The 24,582-nt window shown below is 36.6% G+C and overlaps 1 protein-coding gene across 2 annotated transcripts; it reads right to left on the bottom strand.

Moving 5' to 3' along the window:
• Positions 1-20,434: 20,434 nt before the first annotated feature.
• On the bottom strand, positions 20,435-24,548 carry LOC144291549 (centrin-4). Of its 2 annotated transcripts, none has more exons than XM_077861129.1 (5): positions 24,391-24,548; positions 22,863-23,009; positions 22,337-22,465; positions 21,155-21,292; positions 20,435-20,974 (listed from the first exon to the last, which is right to left on the bottom strand). In XM_077861129.1, exons 1-5 carry the CDS (start codon positions 24,391-24,393, stop codon positions 20,885-20,887), a joined length of 507 nt encoding a protein of 168 aa, XP_077717255.1. In that variant the 5' UTR covers positions 24,394-24,548; the 3' UTR covers positions 20,435-20,884. The 2 variants fall into 2 exon arrangements, with proteins under 2 accessions (XP_077717255.1, XP_077717254.1); XM_077861128.1 differs by having other exon boundaries at positions 24,376-24,485.
• Between the last annotated feature and the right edge of the window lie 34 nt (positions 24,549-24,582).

Below are 24,582 nucleotides of genomic sequence, written 5' to 3'. Positions count from 1 at the left end.
CAATGACATTCGTTCATTAATTTTTATCATCACAATAACTCTGAGAAGTAGTTTCTAGTAACACCATTTTATAGGCAAAGAAGATGAAGCCCATATCTGAAACAAGTTCTCCCTGATTCCAAAACTAATAGGACATATAGTAAGATTTTTCCTGTTGTCCCCGAACTGCAGCTAGATTCCAAACTAAAGCCAAAACTCAGTGAGTAGGTCCATTTTAAAATCAGAGAGCTGCCAGCGTCTAGATCCAGCCAACTTCTCCCAGAGTTTCAACCAGCAGAATTGCTCCTGCCACCAATCCTATGTACCTCGACCTCTGCTTCCCCTGCTGAAAGGACTAAGAGGGAAAGAGACGTAGCTTTCCCTTCCCCAAAGCTAATGGGAAGGAAAAAGGAGAAAAGAGAGAATTTTCCTAAAGATTTGGATACCTTTAATTAGAAGACAACATTTTTATCCTCATAACAGGATTTGGTTCAAGAGTGGACATGTTGCTTGGCCCCCATGTGATGTGAATAGGGGCACAGATTTGGAGAGACAGAGCAAGGTGAGATCCAAGGACCACTCTGCTTAATATCTGTCAGTTTCCATTAGAAGATGAATCCCAAGTGTCCCTGCTGACCTCATAGTTTGCTAAAAAATGAGAACCAGGGCTAGTTTTGGGCAATGTAAGCTGTGTGTGTGTGTGTGTGTGTGTGTGTGTGTGTATGTGTTGGAAGCAGGATGATAGCAAAGAGGGTCCCTCTCCCCTACCATTTGTGAAGGATGTTGGAGCCTCCTCATCAATCTGTATAAACCTTGCACACAAGTACAGTCATAGGTTAACCAAGAGGAAGTCTACAACTTTGCCCTTCTTCCCCACCTCCACTTGAAATATAGTTGGAAGAGGGAGAAGGAGGTGGATATGGATGCAACCATGATCCCTCCAGGCAGATTTAGCCTGAGCTGGAGGAAGGAGATCAACCTTGAATCATGTTTGAAAAGACAACTGAATCTTAAATGCTAGAATTAGACTGTTCTAATAACCAAAATAGGCTGAAAATTTGTAATGACTGGCCAAGACGTTGTTAAAGAAACCAATACTAGAGGAAAATGTTGGAGGGAGAGAATCATTTAGAATAACTGCCAGAAAAAAAAAAAAAAAAAAAAAAAAAAAGAATAACTGCCAGGAGAGTTATAGGAAACTATAGAAGCTTTTTATTTATACACTCCCACTCCTAGAAAAGTTAAGCATAGTGACCAGGCCAATTACTCTATCATTCTTTCCTCTATGTGATCTTGATAAAGGTATTGAGCTAGAGGGATATCTCTAGCACTTCAGGGCTCTTCTTAAGACTTCCCCAATCAACTGGGACTCCTCAAAGCTGGTAAAGGTCCACCTATTTCCTATAATTACTTCCCCCGGAGGTGTTCCTGCCTGTGTTGGGCATCCACCTCCCATCAATCTGATGGGAAAGTTCTTGGCTGGTTCTATTTGTCTCAGCTCTAAGATGGAGAAAGATGACTCCAACTTTCTGTACAGGACCAGTGGACCAAATGCTTTAAATATTCTCAGACTCAAGGAGTCGTAAATCTCTAAATGATAGGTTTAAGTATTGTGCCTTGCCATGACATGCCACTCAAAACCTTACCCAGCCCCCCTTTCCCTGACCCCTAACTCCTATGTACTTACAGAGATACGGGAGTCTTCAAGGAGTAGTATCTAAATTAAGTTTATTAGACCAGTGATCACTGTGCTAGATTGCATCATTGGTTCCAATTCTCTGCCCCTTCCTGTGTCCATGCCTTTTGCCATTGACCTTACAATCCTGCCCACTAAAGGTTCAGAGTATATTTCCCCAGCCCTTGACTTTGACTTAGCCATGTGACTTGCCTTGGGCAATAGAATGAAATGGAAATGACAACGTACCAATTATGAGCCTAGGCTTTAAGGGGCTTGCATATTATCTCTCATGGACATGTAAGTCTGAGCTTTCGTTTCAGCCACTAAATTTTGGGATGGACTTTATAATGCACTAAAAGCTAACTGATACAATTATTTTTTCTGCCACAGAGAATAAATATAGGATTTAAGCCAGAAAAAAATGCTCTTATTTCCAGAATAACTTCCCCTTTGATTATATTTGTTAGCTTAATAAATGATTATATTAATTCCTGTTTGTATTATTTACTGAAATAAGTGTATTTCCGGGCATAGTCCAAGAAGAAAATACATCTATACTCTCATTCTATAGAACTCTGGGAGGACTATCCAGTCATTGCTGACAAAGCATCCTCCTCGATACATCATCATAGTACAGGATGCATGAGCAGTTCACTTGAAAAACAGCTAAATCTGCTTGATGTGTTGTAGTCCAGAACTTCATTTATGAGTCACTTATTTAGAATTCATAGAAACAATATTTCCCCATAGAAACAATATTATAATGCTCCAGGGCAAACAAACAAAAGGCCATTTAGCCCCATAATAAAACTGAGTGATATTAATAATCCCAAGGTGTACAGAGAGGAACACTTCTTCTCCCAGTGCTCGTGTTTCCTTCTCTTTTGGCTCCCATTTCTCTTTGTTTGCTCTTTCCAAAGGAAGAGGAGCAGCTGATTGGTTAAAGTCTACTGTTTGTTGGGCCACCTTTCCTAAGTAGGTAGGATCACTGTAGGATAGGTGATAAGGACCACCACTATCTCAGCCCTGTCGTCTTCTCACAATTGTTTACATTCACAGACTTGGAGTCTGCTCTGCAATCTCTCTCACACTTTCTCCCTCTCCCTCTCTCTCTCTCTTTTTCTTCCCTAAATATACCTGAGCTTACAGTTCCCGCATTTCATATTTACAAAGGTATCAGGAAATTACAGTTTAGTCTCAGGCCTAAGATGGGTTTTTCATCACAGAATACTCCAAATTCCTTAATCAAGGAGTTTTTAAAAATGCTTGTGCAGATTAATAAATCAGTGTTTCTCTGACTGAGGGTCCTTACTAAATACATCATCAGTCAGAAAGCTGAAAGGCCAGGGATAGCTGGTGTTTAGAAGTCCTAATACCTGGCCCTTTATGCTCCTTGTTTCTGGAAAAATTCTTCCCATGTCCCAACCAAGGAAGCTGGGACACATCTCAAATTCAGCCTCCTTTCATGTCCTGGGTGGGTACTGCCTCATTTCACAATGATTCATCTTTTGGAAGAATCTCCAGTTCTTTTGTGGGGAAATAGTGGTCATAGTTTTGTTAGAAGAGGGACATAAAAGTTGATTTTACAGAAACTAAAAGAGATAGTTGGAAGTATATGTGTGTTCCATTTCTTTAAAAATTGCATAAAAATGTATTAACTTGTTCTCTGTTCAGCATGCAGAGATTTAGCTGTTTCCTAACCTTAGCTTCAAATTATATAAACTTATTCCAATAATAACTCTCAACGTCATGTTTTCAGAGAACTCTGACATTCTTCAATAACATTATCTTCTTATTCAATTAAAACTTTATTATTAATTTTATCTCATTTTTAAAAAAAATCAAACTATTTACCATAGACATATGACCTTTCTGTTTACAACCAGAATTTTCTCCTTAAATTTCTTCTGGAAGCCATTTCTCTCCATAATCTATGTCTCATAAGAGCTTTATATACTGAAAAAAGATCATGGAATCATCACTGAACTGTTTTCCCTAAAAATTTTATAGCCATTAAAACATTACCAATAATCATACATTTTAACTGTAAAAATGTAATAACATTATTAAAACTTTGAGATTTTCCAGCCCTCGTTTAATATAGCTGGTATTTATGAATAAGTTTAAATCTATGTATCTTGTCATATATACAGTCCAAATACTTGTAAAGGTCATTGTAAGACTTCATCTCTAGGTAACAGGTGACTTAGCCAAGGGATTAAAGACTAAGTAAGGTTATCTCGTGAATCAATTCTGAGTACCCAGCAAAATCACTTCAAAAACTCTCTCAGGAATGCCATATTCTTACTGTTGAGTGGCCCACCCAAGCTGGACCAGTGGAAGCTGCCACCCCTAGTCAGGTCAGTTGCATTATGTATCTGTGGCAGATAGAGATGGGAGGTTTTTTGTTTTTGTTTTTTGTTTTTTTTTTTTTGTAAGATTTTATTTATTTATTCATGAGAGACACAGAGGGAGAGAGAGAGGCAGAGACACAGGCAAAGGGAGAAGCAGGCTCCATGCAGGGAGCCCGATGTGGGACTTGATCCCGGGTCTACGGGATCACACCCTGGGCTGAAGGCAGCGCTAAACCGCTGAGCCACCCGGGCTGCCCGGGATGGAAGGTTTTGATGCAGTGGGTGGCCGTCTTCTCCCGTGCAGAAGAGGCTCTTCTGTGGAAGAGTACCAACATTCTGAGAGAAGCAGGGACAAGCAAGGGAAAGAGAGACACCTCTGATAAAATTTGATCCTGACTTCATGTGCCCAACCCTGGGTACATTCCTGTGCCTCCCACAGGTACATGAGCGACTAAATTCTCTTTAAAACAGGTCAAAATGCTCTTCTCTTTGAACAGAAGAGGTAGGGACATGTCCAGAGTCTAACACTACTTTTGGCCTCTCTACAAGCCCTCCAGTGAGACAGCTACCAGCTAATGAGGCCTCAGAGAGGCCAAGCAGAGGAGTGGGGGATCCCAGGGTTAGTTTCCCATAGAGAACACAGGCATGAGCCACACCCTTTTGAGATGCCCCTCTTCCTAAGCTTTGGAGGAAGTAAGGCCCTACTACCCAACAGCTTTCTCCTAAAATGCATAAATGTTTCTTACTTTTAGAAATCATAGCAAAACTACTACTAGTAGTAGTTTACAAGTCTCTTTTACAAGAGAATTTAGTTTACAAAATCTCTGTGCTCCCTTCGGCAGCACATATACTAAAATAGTTTACAAAATCTCTTTTACAGACTATAGATTTTGGGATCTAGTGTCATAAATATAAAGAAACCATCAACTAATCAGTATTTCAGTATAGAACTAAGACTTTATTGTTATTATTGTCAACAGTATTAATAAACAAAAGTAAAACATTTTGTTCTTTGGGGTTCCAAGGACAAAAAGCATGCATCCAAGGAGACAAAACGAAATCAAGAAACTGTAGATATGAATCACTTGTTTCACGAGTGTGTATAATGCATATATGTATACACATATAATATACATACACTAATCAAAAAAGTAAAATAAGGATTATATACATAGGAATATGTGTAACATAGGAATTATAAACACACAAATTCCTTTTTAGTGTTTAAGGATTTAAGAAGGTGGCTCTTCATGTTAACAGCTTAATTGAAGACAACTTGGGGAGAAATTTTACCTGTTAATAGATTTTATGCTTTTGGTCCATTTTTCTTTTTAGGACTTGTTTCACAACAAATAATGGCAGCATTTACTCAGTGTTTCTAAAAAAAACTATTGTAAATTGTGATAAATGAAATAAAATTGGCAAATGAACGCTAAGAAATAATAAATGGGAACCAAAAATATAGATTGAAGACACAGCTGGTGTTATGATAATTAAAAGGGTTTTACTCTAATTGGATAACTGCCTTAATGCTGTCTCACTTTGACCCTGATAAAGGAGTCAATGATGATATGAATTCTAACAGGTTACCCAGTGACTTCAAAAGAGGTGTCCCAATAATAATCATACTAATTACTGATTTTTGAGCTATAAAAATGATGCTTATTTGCCCTAATTATATATGTATACATTCAAACTGTAAGACGTTTTTATATAGATCAGCTCCTAAGGAGTAGAAATTAAAGTTTTAGCCGTCAAAAACCAAATGGCTTGACATATAGAAATATTCAGGTTTTCCTTTGAAGGTTGAAACCACCTTAACCTAAGTCTTTTCATGTATATTATGTTTATTGCTCAGCAGTATGGCAGAGACACATTCCTTCCTCCCTTTATAAAGAGAAACATTATGGTGATTTCTTGATATTTCATGCCAAAGACAATGAATGGTAGGTTATCCAAAAATGGCCTAATTTGAGTATGAGAGAAACATTCTAAAAATCCAGAGTCTTTGAGATTGAATAATAAAGATCTCAGGCAAGAAGAACTGTAAAGCTATTCAACTACTCCATGTTGACTCTTACTCAGAGAACTTTTTTCCCCAGATAATGCAGGGAATCTGCATAGCACTAATTAAACAGGTATTTATTGGTTCGTCACTCAGAGAGCTACATGTATATATAGGATTATTCATAAATGGTTGCATGTATTAATTTTTTTAATATTTTATTTACTTATTCATGAGAGACACACAGAGAGGCAGAGACATAAGCAGAGGGACAGCAGACTACCCGCAGGGAACGGATGCTGAACTCGATCCCAGGATCCTGGGATCATGCCCTGAGCCAAAGGCAGACACACCCACTGAGCCACCCAGGTGTCCCTTGCATGTATTCATATTTAAACACTTTTTCCAGATCCTGCTGGGTTAGACGGGCATGATGTTACAGTGATAAGAACGAGTGGATAAACTGACAGACATGGAAAGAGGGAGCAAGGGACAGTGAAGGGAATTCATTATGACATGCAAATGTAAAGTTCCCTACCTAGAACAATGAAGCATTTAAGAAATACATATAAAAGTATTGTGGTACTTTTCCATTAATTTTTCAAAGGTCTTGACCTCCTAAAGAAAAATTTCTGACTAACAGGGGTTTTCCTCACCACTCAGTTCCTTCTTCTGCTGGGTCCTACAGAGAAATAATGCTCCTATATTTGGCCCTTCAGACAGTTGCCACGGAAATTAGAGCTGCAAACACTTTCAGCTTTCTGGCTTCACTGTGGGATCCAGCGTAGACCATGATTAAGCTGTCAGAGAACGTCCCTAAGTACAGTTTTACCTGATAAGTAAGAGTTTCCAGAAAAATGTGACACATACAGGAAGGAAAATAAATTGTTTAACTCACTGAAAAATCCCTTTGATTCATAGACTGTCTACACGATTGAAATCATCTCTTTCTCTAATCAGACTCTTCTCAATTCACAGACAAGTACCTCAGGGGGCAAATAAAATGCACCTACCTTTGCATGAGGAATTATCACACTAACAAAAGGAAAATAGGGTTCCTGAGTGCTGAAGAAATAAGAAAGCAAAATGCTAAAATTGGGGGAGGCCAGAGTGAAGGAGAGGGAGAGAATCAAATGCCATTCAAACCATTTTAAAGAACATTAAATATGCTATTGGAAAAAAGAAAAATCATTGTGGATGTCAAAGAACACTGGCTTTTCACAACTGGAAACAGAGATGATTGGATTTGAAGAGTCTCTATTACTGTAGGCTCAAAATTGTGTTATGTTTTGTTTCCAGCAAATGAGACCTGGCTTCTCTGGGGAAGAACTCTAGCTATCACTTTGAATCCACTGAGTAGTTCTACCCTACATCATTGACCCCTAATGAAACTCTATTGATTAAGGTCAGTATCTCTTATTAGTTTTGGAATTACAGAAGAGAACACATCACTCCATGTGGTACCATGGCTGCAAATGAAAAAATTGGTTGGCAGAAGGCCATGTTTAGACAGCTACTTGGAAAAAGACTTTCCAGATAATGGTGGAATAGGAAAAAGAGGTTACAACTTGAAAAGACTGTACCTTCTATCTTACATTTGGAATTTATAAGTTCTTTTCGTTAAAAATACCCTGTCATCTATATATTTGCTGGTGGTGTATAAATTATTGCAATCATTTTGGAGAACAATTTGGAAATATATAGAAAAGTTGAAGATGTTGGATTCCATTCAAACTAGCAATTTTACTATAGATGGATGCTATGAATTGCACTGTGTCTTCCCAAAATTCATATGCTGAAGCCCTAATCCCCAATGTGACTATATATCTGGTGATTGGGTCTTTAGTAGATAATTACAGTTAAATAAGGTCATAAGGGTGGGGCCTTAAACTGATAGCATAAGAATAGGTCTCTCTCCCTCCCTCCCTCTCTTCCTCTTTCTCTCATTTCCCCTCTTTCTGCCATATGATGACATAGCTAAAAGGTAACTGTCTACAAGCCAGGGCAGAGCTCTCACCAGAACCCAACCACGCTGGCACCTTGATCTTGGGCTTCCAGCCTCTCAGACTGTGAGAAAATAAATTTCTGTTGTTTAAACCACCCAGTGTATGGTATTTGCCTATGATAGCCCAAGCTGACTAAGACAGTGGCTATCCTAGAAAATGTAAAAATGTGCATTATATTGTTATTCCTAAAAGTTCAAATATGGAAACAGTCTAACTTCTTGTAGAAAAATAGATGTACACTGTTCACATAACAGACTTGTTCAGAGTAGTTGAAATGAATGAACAAAAGTAACATGTATCAATGTAAATGAATCTCAAAAAGAAAATGTCCAGCAAAAATTCAAACTGTAAAGAATATTTATACATGCTATCATGTAAATTTTGAAATACCTAAAACAAGAGTTTATAATTTTAGGGGTATATACTTGTATAATAAAAATACAAACATATGCCTGGAAGTGATACATACCAACTACTTCTGAGAAGAAAGGGAAAAATAATAGTGAAGGCAAGGGAGTGACTTTTGCTATATCTGGAATTTCTTTTTTTTTTTTTTTTAAGATTTTATTTATTCATGAGAGGGAGAGAAAGAGAGACAGAGAGACACAGGCAGAGGGAGAAGCAGGCTCCATGCAGGGAGCCTGATGTGGGACTTGATCCTGGGTCTTCAGGATCAGGTCCTAGGCTGAAAGCAGTGCTAACCTAACCCACTGAGCCACCCAGGCCACCCTGATAGTACTTTTTTAGACAGATTTCTTATCCACCTTTTATATATGCTGCAATAGGAAGCCCAGAGAAGTTAGGTGACATGGCGAAAGTGTCCAATCTAGTTAAATGGTGACCTGAGGACTAGAGATGAGTTGTCTGCCCATAGCACACTCCATATGTCTGTTAATTTTCTGCTATAGAGACAATAATTCCACCCTTGTCATCAAAGACAGAAATAATCCAAATCACATCTAACTATGGAACGGCACATTTGAACTCATTAGGCCTTTTCTGTCCCCCAAAATTAAACTCCATGGTTAATGTATTAACTTATCTTGCTTTCTTGCAGGCATCAACATGACCTAAGAGAGTTCAGATTTTCCACTTTTGAAAAAAAAAGATGTGAGGAAACAAGACTGCTTACCAATCTGCAAATTTTCTGAAACAATTGAGAAGTTAGCAGAAGCCTTAAAAAGGGAGTTTTACTGATTATAATTAATTTTAGTAAGAAGATTTTAGGAAACATATTCTTTGTAAGATAGAATTTTAAAACCATTCAACACAGATTTACAGCATGAGAACTAATAGCCATTTATACTGAATTTCCAAATTAATCTGAATAATTGAGTTTTTGGCATGAAGGATTTCATGACATAATATTGAACCAATGGGTAGTAAATACTCAGGGGCATTAAGAATAAGTGTTTTCTCTGCCAATACCTAACATATCAGACAAAAATAATCATTATTTAACACATGCTCTTTATCATGTTTTACATAGTTGGGACAAGAGATTTTGGCTTTGTAAATTAGGTAGTGTCGACTCACTTTAGATAGCTGATAGGAGGGGATCCCTGGGTGGCGCAGCGGTTTAGCGCCTGCCTTTGGCCCAGGGTGTGATCCTGGAGACCTGGGATCGAATCCCATATCAGGCTCCCGGTGCATGGAGCCTGCTTCTCCCTCTGCCTGTGTCTCTGCCTCTCTCTCTCTCTCTGTGACTATCATACATAAATAAATAAATATTTAAAAAAAAATTTAAAAAAAAGATAGCTGATAGGATTCTTTAATATTTTATAAAACATAAATAAATGCATATATGTATAAATAAAAAGGACTTGAAGGAGGATTGAACTTATTTTGCTAAATAATGACTATACAACTTATGCATAATTTCAAACTAAAATTTACTAAAAATACATAGTTGGGGGAAAGTGATATTCACACAATGGCTGGTGTGCAGAAGTGCACACGGGCACACACATTACATGCTTAGCCAGGTCTCAAATTTGCTAGAATTAGATAGCTGATTTTTGTTTTTCTATTATGTACATTTTTCTGATTCTTTAGTGTGTCCCAAAGTATTCTCATCTGTTGCTTCCATCATCACAGGTCTTATCTCTATTTGCTTATCTGACTGCTCAAAATTAATTAAAAATCTTATGTTGATAAGTAGTATTCCTAAAATGTTCTCTTCTTTCACCATGCTTGGCACAAAGTTGTGTGCACTTTATTCTCGGCCAAATGCCTCAGTGATACTGTGTTGATGGAAGAGATATTTTAATTCTAGTCCTGTAGGTAGGAAAAGTGCCTTTTTGATCAGATTAGCAGTAAAAACATGAGTCTTGACACTTTTTGTGTCCAACCCCTAAACACTCCTAAGGGCAAGCTGTTCCAGGGTGTTTGGTAAGTGATAACATGATTACTTGCTACTTGTATGCTATGTTATAGGCTTTTACTTCATTATTTTTAAATGGTTTGATATGTAGCTTATTCATAGTATTTCAAAGAGAAGTAAAAGGTACTTACATATTTCTAATAAAAGAACAGAAATAAATAATGTATTATATTGTACTAATAAATTTTTTCATTCTCTTAAAATTAATTTAAAGGAACTTATTTGAGAACATAATTTGTTTTAACTATCGGTGTTCAATTCTCAAGTAAACTGGTATATTTAGTGTTAGAATAAATTAAATAAGTTTTGTTTCTGAAGACCCCAATACTATATACAATGCAAGATGCTAAAATATATAGTTAACACTTTTCTTTTTTACTTCATATTGTAGAATGCTTATTTGTATCGCTTAGACTTGTATTTATTCATATTTAGGCAGATTTTATAAACTTGGACTTACATTTCTAATTAATTTTAAATTGGTGTCCTAACCCAGTTTTTAAGTGCACCGAAGTTTTTATTTCTTTTTATTTAAATTGTAAAATTTATGTTCATAAAAATTCAAACCATATGTAGATATGGTGAATAAAAAGCAAACACCTTTGCCTTCTCTTTCCCCAGAAGTAACCATTGTCAACAGCTTAGTAAGTCTCTTTTTAGTCACTTTTATAAGAAACAATTGAATTCCTACTTCATAGAGGAAAATGTCTAACATCTTCAAAATTGGATTGGAGGGAAAAATATTTTTTAAAAATCTTCAGATAATAGATTTCCCCCATAATCCCATGGTTTACATTTTGAATAGTGTTAGATTTGGTTTTAAGTGCAATTCTTGACTTTTAATTAATATAAACAATTAGTTCTCATGAAAGTGAGATAAATAAGAATACAATTTATTTAAATTTATTTTATTTAAATGTAAATTTTATTTAAATTTCTCCAAATTGTGCTAGATAAATTATATCTTTAACTTTGATCTTTCCTTAAATCCTTCTCTGATTTACATCAAACTATCAAAATAAGCATAAATCAAACCACACCTTCATTCACCAAACTGAGACAAGACCTCAACGCCCTCTAGTGGGGTGACCTCCATCCTCCATCATATGACCAACCCCCTGATTCCAGCGGGTAATGAAGTAACATGAGCTCTTAATGTGAGAATTATACTTCCCTCTTTTATTCATTCAACAAATATTTAAACTTGAACTGAAAATTTTCTGGTTAAAATGAGCCATCCCCAAGAAAGCAAGGGAAAATTATTTTGGGAGGAAATGTCTGTATATAAAATATCAAGTAATAACTTATATCACTATAATCAGTCTCTGATCTTCCAAGTTATCCTCTTGCCTTAATTGCCTACTCTTGGCCACCTCCTGACTCTCCACTATTCAACTTACAAAGAGTTAAATCTATTGTCTCACTTAAAAAGGAAGAACAGGGGCAACTGGGTGGCTCAGGCAGTTAAGCCATTAAGCATCTGCCTTTTGCTCAGGTCCTGGGGTTGAGCCCTTCATCTGGGTCGCAGTTCAGCAGGAAGCCTGTCTCTCCTTCTGCTCCTTCCCCTGCTTGTGCTTTCTCTCTCTCTCTTAAATAAATAAAATCTTAAAATAATAAAATAAAAAATAAATAAATAAGAAAAACAGATTCATCTTTTTCTTTGGTTTCACTTCTCTGGATTTATCACTTTCATTAAGTATTACTCCACTCATTTTTCCAAACAATAACAAAAAATATTCAAGAACCACTGCATCCATTTTTCTGCTTTTCTCCCTTTGGAATATGTGCTGTCAACCTCCCCCACTTAAAAGATAACACCCATTCCAAGGAATGATGAAGGCATAGTGGTTAAGAGCACAGAGGGTGGAGCCTGCAGGCCTGACTCAAAGTCCAGATGAGCCACTTATTGTTCATGTGATATTGAGCTAGTCACTTAAACCATCTGTATCTTAGTTTTCTTGTCAGTAAAATCAAACTGATAATAGAATTCCATAGACATAGGATTTCAGAAAGTCCATGTACAGGAGGTAGAACAGTGCCCAACTCAGTAACTCAGTAACTGTTATGTAATACTACTCTTTCATCATAGTTCTATGAATGAAAATAAGATAGCCTGAATAAAGACTTGAGTCACACCTCTTTTTTTCCAAACCAAAGGCAGCTATCCATTAGGTCCTCACAATCCTTTGTTTAAATTATTGCAGTAGCCTCTTAACTGGCCTTTCAGCCTGCAGTCTTTCCCTATGCCAGTCCAGGGTGATTAATCAGATTCATTTTCCTAAAAATAATATTTATATTTATAGTTCAGGATATGATGAACTACTATTCCTGCTGAAGACAACTATAAAAGCTACTATATGAAAAAAGAATTGTGTGCAGGAGCAGGAAAGTACCCAGTTTAGGCAAGATTGGAAAGGAAAATTTGCAATCATTGAGAGAAGAGAAGCACTGGAGAAGAGCACCATACTGATCATGACTTTTTCCCTTAGGGCATTTTCCAATTCAAAAAAGTAGGGAAATATCCCTGATGATGAGTATGCTGAACATCTCTTCATGTGTCTGTTGGCCAATCCAAAAGTCTCTTTGGAAAAATGTCTATTCATGTCTTCTGCCCATTTTTTAGCTAGATTGTTTTTTGGGTGTTGAGTTTCTAAGATCCTTATAAGTTCTCACACTGGTCAGAATGCCTAAAATTAACAACACAAGAAACAACAGGTGTTGGCAAGGATGCAGAGAAAGGGCAATCCCCTTACACTCTTGGTGGGAAAGCAAACTGGTGTAGCCTCTCTAGAAAATAGTATGAAGATTCTTCAAAAAGTTAAAAATAGAACTACCTTATGATCTAGTAATTTTACTACTATTTACCCAAAGAATATAAAAATACTAATCCAAAGGGATGCATGCACCCTGATGTTTATAGCAGCATTATCAACAATAGCCAAATTATAGAAAGAACCCAAATGTTCACCCACTGATGAATGGATAAAGAAGAGGTGGTATGTGTATGTGTGTGTATACACACATATACATATAATGGGATATTACTCGGCCGTAAGAAAGAATGGAATCTTGTCATTTTCAATGATGTGGATGGAGTAAGAGGATATTATGCTAAGCAAAATAAGTAAGAGAAAGACGAATACCATATGATTTCAGGCATATGTGGGATTTAAGAAACAAAACCAATGAGTAAAGGAAAAGAAAGAAGCAAACCAAGAAACAGACTCTTAAGTATAGAGAATAAATTATGTTTACCAGAGGAGAGGTTGATGGGGCGATGGGTTAATAGATGATGGAGATTAAGAAGTGCACTTGTGATGAGCACTGGGTGTTGTATAGAAGTGTTGAATCACTAAATTATACACTTGAAACTATTAGTATGTTAACTAATTAAAATTTAAATAAAAACTTAATAAACAAACAAGCAAATAAATAGGAGAAATAGGCTCCAAGCAGAAAGCCAGAAATCTTACTGAGATGAAGAGAAACAGGTTGGAATTTGGGGATGCCAAAGTATCTAGCACTTGGGAAAAAAAATTACACAGAGCAGGGATTCAAGGAAAAGTTAACTGAAAAACTGTCCAAATACACACCTCCTCCCATCACTGGCTAACTCCTCAGTTACAGATGCCCAGGGTGAGATTCCAAAAATGCAGCAGAAACAAAGACCTAAGCGAAGTTTAATTATATAGCAGTGTGATGCTGCAAAGATTAAAATTTGAGTTCAAGCCCAGGCAAGGTGAAACAGGATAGGGTGGTGTCAGTAAGTGCCCTGGGCTCAACACAGAAGTATCATATCTGGGAGTAAAGGCAAACATGAAATAGAAAATCCTTAATAGTGATGAAAACCTTTCTCAAAAGAACCAAAATTATACTCCTATATTTTATATACCTGCTGGAAGAAAACAACTTTCTGTGAAAGAAGATCTATAATCTCTCCAATTTTTCATCCACAATATCTGGATAAGAAAAAAAAAAGAAGAACCAAGAACCTAAAAGCTACAATTTAAAGGAACAATAAAAATTGACTTAGAGATAAGATATTAAAATAATCAGATGAGGACTTTCATAATAATGATAATTTATATGTTCAATAAAACTGAGGAAAATATGGAGAATTTCAACTGAGACCTGGAATCTGTAGAGAACTTCTGGCAAACCAGAAAACAAGTCAGTAAATGATATTTAGTTTGAAGCACAGAGAGAAAAGGGAATAGAAAACACCAAAAAGAGTGTGAAAGATATATGAAGAATAGTGATAAAGTCTAACATGAATTTATTTAATTGGAGTCTTAGAAAGAGGGGATGATGGTTCAGAAACAGTATTTAAAGAAATACTGGCTAAAGTTGTTTCAAAGTTAATAAAAAGCCATCAAACCACGGAATCAAGGCACTATGAATCTCATGTAGGATGCAAGTATAAGGAAAACCACAGGTACATCATAGTTATACTGCTAATAAAAAGACAAAAATCTTAAAAGCACTCAGAGGGGGAAAAAAACCCACACATTATCTTCAAAGACTCAACAATAAAGCTATAAGCTTACTTTTCAACAGAAGTTATGGAAATCAGCACATAATGGAATAACATTAAAAGGCCAAAAAATTTTTTTAAAGAGACTTTCTTAACATTTCACCTAGAATTCTATACACAGTAGAAATATTATTCAGGGAAAAAAAAAGGCAAAAATTACTGCTTTTTCAGACAAACAAAAGCTAAGAGAATTCATCACCAGTAGATCTTCACCACAACAAATGCTAAAAACTTATTCAGGCTGAAGAAAATGATCCCAGATGGAACCAGAGGCTTGCATAAAAGAATGAAGAGCACCAGAAAGGGTATGTAAGTAATCTGTATGAAATAGACTGGTTTATAGAAAACAAATAATAATAATATCTTGTATGGATTGGATTATAAATAGAAATAAAATACATGAGTTTAGCACAATACATCAGAGAGGTAAATGGAGTTAAACTTTTGTGAAATTCTGTTTTGGGGGAATTGTAAAAGTACTAATTAAAGGTAAGCTATAATTAGCCTAGGATGCATGTTGTATTCTATTGTTGTTCAAAATACCCCAAAATGTACTGGTTTAAAATAAGAACAGCATTTATTCTGCTTATAAATCTACAATTTAGGTAAGACTCAATGTGGATATCTTGTATCTACTCAGAATCAGCTATGGTGGCTCAAAGGCTAGATGCTGAAACCATCAAAGACAATTAATTTATCTGTCTGGCAGTTGGTGCTAGCCTTTGGCTTGAACCTTGCAGCTATGCCCAGAATACCTCCATGTGGTGGTTCCTTATGGCTACCTAACACCATGGTGGCTGGATTCCAATGTTGGTGCTCCAGAAAGAGAGCCAGGCAGAAGGTATATCACCTTTCCTAACCTATCATCACAAGTCATGCAATGTCACTTCTGCTACATTCTATTGGTTTATAAACAAGTCACCACGGACAACTCATATTCAAAGGGAAGAAAAGTAGGACTCTTCCTGTTGATGTGAGAAACATCAAAGAACTTGTGAATGTGTTTTAAAAGCATAAAAGTTTCAACAATTTTCAAATAATTGCTATTATACAGATAACTCTTCCTGACAACAATGCAATTTGGCTATTAATCATTATCAAAAAGCAGCATTTAAAATTTTAAAAATTCCCTCTATATTTGGAAAATAAAGAGCACACTTGCATTAATAACATATTGGCCAAATAAATCAATAAAAATTAAAAATTACTTGGGATGAAATCTCAATAAACCTACTGCATACTGAAATATATATTTAGAGGGGATATTTAAGGAAAAACTGTACCCTTAGGGAAAAATGCTGAACAGTAGTAACAGAAAGAAGTAACTTCAAAAGTAAAAAGCAAAAAGCAATAAACAGAGAGAGGAGGTAGTAAAATACAAATAAAATTAATAAAATAGCAAACAAAGATAAAATAGGATAAAGTCAAAAGTTTGTTGTTTAAAAATTCTAGCAAAACTGATAAACTTCTAGCAAGATCAAGGGAAAAACAGGACATAATTATACAACATTTGCATCAAAAAAAAGGTATATAACTAAGATGTAACAGAAATGTATTTGGTTGAAAATGTTTGCATATTCATTACAGACATTGTTTCTTTTCAGTATTGGTTCTGATAATTAATAAGGAGTGGAAAACAAATGAAGGTCCACCAGGTCCTTTTGCAATTGAAGGGCAGCCCTCTCTAATATGTCAATGTGTTGGCTGACAAGTTTTCCTTATTCTGGGACTATCTCTATGTTGCTAGTATAAATGACACAAAGTCATGATGCCTAACAGTGTAGACATGATTTTTAAAATGTTTTTATTGAAGTACAACACTCACACAAACGCACAAGCCAAACAAACAGCTCAATGTGATAAGGCAATACAAGCACTTAAGTAATTACTGTATAAGCCAAGATACACAAAGTTGTCAGCACTTCAGAAATCCCCTGTAAGCCTTCTCCTCCTCCTACTTCCTCCCTCTTTCCCACTATCTGACTTCTAACTCTATAGTTTAGGTATGCCTGGTTTTAAACTTTATAGAAATGGCATCTATGCAAGACATATAGTTTTGTTCTTCGTGTCTTTCAGTCAATGCTATGTTTCCAGTTCATCCATGTGGCTGCATAGAGGTGAATTGTCTTTTTCATTACTATATGCATTCCATTGTACAAATATGTAACAGTTTGTACATTTTATTGTTGATGAACATTTAGAGTGTTTTCAGTTTTTGACTATTAGGTATATTGCTGCTTTGGAACATTTTTTGTAGTCTCATGGCATGCACATAAATTTCTGTTGAATACACTGGTCATGACATATATGTATGTTCATCTTTATTAAATTATGCCAACTATTTTCAAAACAATTGAGCAATGTGCAGCAGTAGTTGAGAATTCCCATTGTCTCACATTCATTTCAACACTTGAATTATTTATTATTTTAGTTTTACCCATTCTGGTGGATTAATAGTACTATCTTAGGATGATACTGACTTGTATCGCCCATGTATTAATTTTCTAATAAATGATCACAAACTTGATGTCTTAAAACAACAGAAATGTATTCCCTCACAGCTCTGGAGTCCAGAAGTTCAAAATCAAGGCCCAGATCAAGGTGTCAGCCAAGATACACTCCCTCCTGAAGCTTATTCTTTAACTCTTCCAGTGCCTGGCAGCTGCCAGCATTCCTTGGCTTCTAGACACATCGCTTCATATCTTTACTAGTTAAATTTTTCTTCAGTCTAGAAGGAAGTGCTATAGAATTAGGAGTTAAAGATATGATCATCCATGCCATTCTAGCAAAATATTTTCTGCCTCCATGATTAGATTACTCTCTCTTCTTCTGTGTGTCATATGTCTCTTTTATAAAGATACTTGTAATTACACTTAATGCCCACTGGGTAATTCAGGAAATCTAACTTACTTGTCCTTAATCTAATCATAATGCAAAATTCTTTTTGTTTGTGTGTTTTTTTGTCATATAACATTCATGGGTTCCAGGGATTAGGAAATGGGTCTTTTTGGAGGCCATTCTTCAGCTACTACTATATCCCTTAACTTTAACACTTTTTTTTAATATCATTTTTATATCCTTTTTCTATGAAGTGCCTACTCGAGCCTTCTGCTTACTTTTAAAAATTGGGCTTTTTCTTAGAGATTTTTAAAAGTTGTGTGTTCTAAATACAAGTATTAGGTAGACTTAATGAAAATACCTTTTTTCCACTTAGTAGCTTATGTCTTCATTCTCTTTCATGAAGAGCAGTTCTTAGTTATACTATAGTACAATTTATCAATATTTTCCTTTAAAGTTAGTGGCTTTTGTGTCCTAATTAGAAATCTGATCTCAAGGTCATGATATATTCTTACCTTTCATGTCTCAACCAACAATAATTTAGAATTAGTTTTTATGTACAGTGTCAGGTTGAGGTTATGTTTTCTCTTATTCTTTTTGATAGCCTATTGACTTGAAACAATTTATTATAATGAAAACGTCCCCTTACTCTGTAGTTATCTGTGTCTTAAGTCAATGGCCATATACATATGAGTCATTTCAGGAATTTCTGTTCTACCCCATTGGTCCATTAGTCTATCCTAGTTAGCACCACACTATTCTAATTATTACGACCCAATAATAAATCTTGATAATTGGGCAAGCTAGCTTCTCACTTTGTTCTTTGAGTGTATATTGGCCCCTTGGATTTCCATATAAATTTTAAGATAGGCTTGACAAGTTTCACAAAGGCTAGGATTTTGATTGCACTATGGCTATAGATCAATAAAGGGAGAATTGACATCCTGAGTTTTCCTATCCATGAGCATAGTATTCCCTCATTTATTTAGGTCTTCTTTCTCTCTGTACTCTTATAGTTTTTGATGTGGAAGACCTGTGTATCTTCATTAGGTTCAGTCTTAAGATTTTTATACTTTTAATACAATAGTCTCTTAAATTTCATTTTCTAATTATTCATACCTGGTTTGTACAAATAGAATTGTGCTTATATTTGTATTTGCCTAACAACTTTTTATGTGGCAATCTGTAAATTCTTTAGGATTTTCTATGTATATATATATATATAAGGTCATCTGCAAATAAAAATAATTTTATTTCTTCCTTTCTGATCTTTTTTTTTTTTTTTTTCTGTTTCTTGCCTTAATGTACTACCTAGTACTCCTGTGCAATGCTGACTGAGGTAATGATAAAGGACATTCTGTCCTAGGGAGAACTGAGGATTGAATGAGGAGACTTCTATTTAGAAATCTTTGAACTTGTTGATGTGTAATTTTAAGTATACTACCCACTAAAGAATATAAATCATTTAACAACTTAAAGGCCATAATTTTTATATATGAAGCATGTTTAATAGTTATATCTTTAGAAGAAAATGCTGCATAAATAGGAATTAAAGATACTGTGAAACACTTAATGAGCATAAGCATAGATGCCATTCTAGTTTCAATTGAAAAAACCTCTCTTGTGTGGACAAAACCTTGAAACTTCATTTCAGTTGAGCTAAAAATGAACTAGGTGGGGCAATTAAAGTTATATTTTCTATAATCTTTTCTTGCTCCAAAGATGATTACTTAGGTTTAGAAATTTTATATCCAGCAAGTGGCATCTGTTGCCCATTATCAGGAGCAGAAATCTGAGAGCTTCTCCCAATGCATCTTGGTATCAGTTTAATTGACGAGGAAAACACAATTACTGAGTGGAACAATGCTTCACTCATATAGAGACAGAGCAGTATCAGTTTCAGTAGTGAATGTCGGTTTCCCATGGCCAGCAAGTCCCTCCCAGAAGCCTATACAGAGCCTTATTTGCAGATAACACCCATCTTGTTGTTTCAGCAGAAGGACCCCATTCACCCCCAAAGGGGACATCCCCTTTCCAAAGCGGGGTTGGTCAGGTGCCATATTACACACACAGGCACCATATTACACATGTGCTTAAGCAGAAAAAAGTATACATGGAGTCTGAAATGCAAAAATATTCACAGACAATTCCAGCACAAGCTATAGAGACTCTTGGTAAGGAAGTATTCCAGGCCCAAGGCCCAGTCTTGTGTGACCCCGTGGGGAATCAAAAGACTGTATCTAGAGATTGCCTTCCCAACAGTTTGGCTCTTTCATAGAAAACATTAAATTACAAGAGTCGTAATATTAAATGAGTTAGAAAATATATACTTAGTTATCCTGAGATTTCTTTATCCGTAGGATAGCTGTGTAGTGAAGCATAGGATACAAGACTTAGAATCCATGTTTTATTTATTATCTATGAACAGTTGAGCAATTTTTAAATTCTCTGAACTTTAGTTTCCCATAATATAGTAAAATAGAGCCAATACTACCAGCTTCCAAGTTGTAACATATTGAGATAACATATGTAAAATCTTTAGCACCTCCCAAGACAGAGGTATTAAATGCTCACTTGCAGGGTCAAACTTACAGGAAAATCTATATAGTATAAGTGCTGCTTTGAATTTTCCTTATAAGAAGAAAAGTAGCAAATAATGTAGTTGCTAGGCAATTTTATTTAATACTTTCCATATCTGAGTAACTGATTAGAAAGCAAATATTTATCAGTTTTAAAGAGTTGCACAAAAGGAAAATAATAAGGAAACTAATTGCTTGTTCGCCAAATCCATTTGCATGTGGGGTAAGTTTCATTAAACTTAAAAAAATTCTAAGTCTTTAGATCCTGGAGCTCTAAAGTAGCAGTTGGAATTAAATAGTGGTTTTGGATCCACGGTTCACAGAAATCATTACATTTTCTTTGTGTCTTGATGCTGCAGATTAAACAATATTATTGGTGGAAACATGTAACTTCTCACAATGCTTAGACATCAATAAGCCAATTTGTGCATATAAACTAAAAATTTTAAAGAATACATTCAGATATTATGGAACTGTTTAACAAATATAAAGTTGTTAACAACTTTCCAAAAGGAATTTTAAAAAGTATTAATAAAGAGTGGTCTTTTTCATCATTCTCAAAAATTCTTCCTCATTTATTTCTCCATCCCTATCACGATCAGCTTCATCAAGCATTTCCTGTAAAACAAAACGTAAATATGATGTGATATCATTAAAAATGAATAATGATATAATGTTCAAATATACAAATTTTATTTTGATTGTATTTGCGTCCAACTAAAGACTATAACTATAAATTATATGAATTATGTTATAATTATACATGTGTTATAATTATAAAAATAAGTAAAAAATTACCTGAAGTTCATCATCTGTTAAATTTTCCCCCAGTTCCTTAGCAACCCTCTTGATATTGCTTAGTGTTATGCTTCCAGTATCATCATCATCAAATAATTTGAAAGCCTTCAATATTTCTTCTTTTTCATTTTTTTCACTCTTTAAAAAACAGAAACAATTAAATGTAATTAATCTTTCATTTATCTTTTCTATCAAATTGGCCTTATGGGTGTTTGAGGTCTACAGCGCAATGTATCAGGTAGCTGAGTTCTGACTTTACTGCTCTTTTTTTTTTTTTTTTTTAGATTTTATTTATTTATTCATGATAGTCACACAGAGAGAGAGAGAGAGAGAGAGGCAGAGACACAGGCAGAGAGAGAAGCAGGCTCCATGCAGGGAGCCCGACGTGGGATTCGATCCCGGGTCTCCAGAATCACGCCCCGGGCCAAAGGCAGGCGCCAAACCGCTGCGCCACCCAGGGATTCCCTGCTCTAACTTTTAACACTTATTCCAACGCACTCACATTTGCTCTCAAGGTATTTAAATTCAGGGTTTGTTGAAGTGGAAGAGACCAGGCTGATAAAGAGAACATATCTTCTATTAATACCAGTAATTAATATCCATTACCAAAAATGTAAGCTCTTAGAGAACAGGGAGGTTGTCTCATTCAATGCTCTGTAGAATAGTGCATGGCAAAAACAGGCACTCAGGAGATGTTTGCTGAATTCAAGCCTTCAAAATGCTGACCCCCTTCTCTTTCTCCAGCCATATATCCTTATTATTTTTTTAAAGATTTTATTTATTTATTTATGACAGGCGCACAGAGAGAGAGAGAGAGAGAGACAGAGGCATAGACACAGGCAGAGGGAGAAGTGGGCTCCATGCAGGGAGCCTGATGTGGGACTGATCCTGGGTCTCCAGGATCACGCCCTGGGCGGAAGGCAGCGCTAAACCACTGAGCCACTGAGGCTGCCCTCCTTATTATTTTCTAACAGGCTTCTCCACACTGAACAGTCTTCATTATTACCCTGAAATAATCTTTAATCTTGCTAACTATATCTATCTAAATCCCGTCCATCTTCAAAGTCTTCCTCTGTGAAACCTCTGATTATCAGGAGCAGAAATCAGGTTATTGCTTATATTTCTTTGAAAAAATGTAGGTTATTGCTTATATTTCTTTGAAAAACAAAATCACTACTATACCATTTTTACACTCATTATGGCAAAAAAATCTTCAAAAGTAATGGTGCCAATTCCTTCTTTGTCGATTTCAGCTATCATTTTTTTAATTTCTTCTTTCTTTGGTTCAAATCCTAAGGCTTGCATTGCAATCTGAAATAGGAAGCAAATAAATTATACTATGCCACAATCTCATTCCTAGTTTTTAAATTACCTCTTAATGACTAGATTTTCTCTTTTTTACTATGGACTATGCATAAACCTAGAAAGTCAGGTCAGCAGGCCTAGGTAGGTTCCAATCCTACTATGCCATAGGATATGTCACTGTCAGATCTTGTGTTTTGTTTTACTCATTCATAAAACAAGAGTAAAATGCCTAACGTGATACTATTTTGTTAGTATGGGGTAGGTGTATACACTGAAGGTGCAGGTATCCACACTGAGGAGATTTTATACTGAGCTTTTAGAAGGCTGCTGTTAAAGATTGAAAAATTGGCACAAATAAGTAATGGTTTTTACAATGTTTTAGAATTAGAAGTAATTTCAAAACCTTCAATTCTTTCACATCTATGGTTCCAGACCCATCAACATCGAATAAATCAAAGGCCTCTTTAATTTCTTGCTTTTGGGTTTCATTCGATTCAAGTTTTGCTGCTCTTTTCTTCCATTGGTCTGAACCTATACAATAGTTGGATGCCTGTAATAAATACGCATATGCATGAATAACTGGAAAAGTTACCAGAACCAGAATAATCAATGATAAATAAGCATACTCAAGAACCCTATTCCCTACTACACAATGACCATCAGCAATTTCCTCCTTTCCCCTTTGCTAACATTTGTACTTTTAGTTATTAATATCTTGGTGGAAAGCCTGGTTCTTTTTACCACTCAAGTTTTTCCTTCAACAAACAAGTGCCTTTGAAAGAAAGAAGAGGCAAAGGCACGCATGCTTGAACAGTAGATCTTAAGTTCCAATACGACTGGCCTTACTTGGTATTGAAAAGCAGTGCCTAAGGCATCCCTTTTATCTAGGCCTCTATGTCTCATAATAAAATTTGTTTCTTTTGTGGGATATGCTTGACCGAAACATAATATCCTTTCCCATCTTTTAGCATACTTTTCTATATTGCAGAAGCTGAGAAATGGCGGGGAAAAAAACACCTACATTTTCCGGGTGAAAAACTATTCCAGGGATCTGAGTAAGAATAAATGTTGGGCTAATTATCAGTATCCAGGGGTATGGTGGAGGTCATCTTGCTGCTTTGTGCCAATCCCCGCTGACAAGCAAGGTCAAAGAGTTGCTTCTGGGGTGTTGCTGCAGCCTTATTTCGGTATCTGGTCTCCAGCTTCCGGTCAGGCAGCAGTGGCAGCAGGGACGGCAGCTGGACCTCGCGTTCCTGGGCACCTAGCCTCGGGTTTCACGTGGATTAAGGGTTCCTCGTGGCAGCGGTGGATTCTCTGGCCTCGGATTGCAAATACACCGGTGTGATCTCCAACTTAACAGCTCCAGCCTTTAGGACCTTTACCTTCCCAAGAGTGGGAGGGCGGAGCTACCCTGGCCGGTCACTTTCTCCGAGTTCAGGACCTCTTTTCTAGAGGTCTAGACCCTCCAACAGTTTCTTTTTAAAGATTTATTTACTTAAGGGAGAGCAGCCCCCCTGCGGGGAGCCCCAGGCGGGACTCCATCCTGTGTCTCCAGGATCACACTCTGGGCCGAAGGCGGGGCTAAACCGCTAGAGCCACCCTGGCTGCCCCTTCCAACAGCTTCTAAGCCTCTTACTCTCCGTCCTCAATTCCTTTCCGTTTCCATCACGGAACCTATCGCAGAGCGCGGGTATCAGCGGCTGGTGGGGTCGACGAGGGAAGAATGAACTGGAGCCCCGCCCTGGCTTGTCCCCCAGAGCCAGGGGCAACGTGCTTCCCCTGGGCCACGAGAGGAGGCGCCACTAAATGACACTCGAGGATCAGGAGGCCAATAATACATTGCATAAACCAAACAAAATTCCTTCCTTGCTCCGAGGTGACCCTTCAACCCCGGCCCCGGCCCAGCAAGGGCTTACCGGCTTGGCACTCACCATGTCACCAAGCGGTGCCCTTTGCCGGGACCTCCCGGTCTCAGCCGCCAGCCGCACCGCCCTGCTGCAGTCTCCCCGGCTCAGCAACCGTTGCTAAGGCCGCTCTCGCCCCGCTCTCCAGAAGCCCCGCCCACCAGATTTGCCTACTGATTGACAGTCATTCCACCCAATGAACAGAAACCAGGGCCCTGA

Source organism: Canis aureus, chromosome 20 (assembly GCF_053574225.1).
Source record: "Canis aureus isolate CA01 chromosome 20, VMU_Caureus_v.1.0, whole genome shotgun sequence".
NCBI classification, from domain to species: Eukaryota; Metazoa; Chordata; class Mammalia; order Carnivora; family Canidae; genus Canis; species Canis aureus.
Note: the sequence above shows the minus strand (reverse complement) of the source record. Positions and strands in the feature narration are given on the sequence as shown.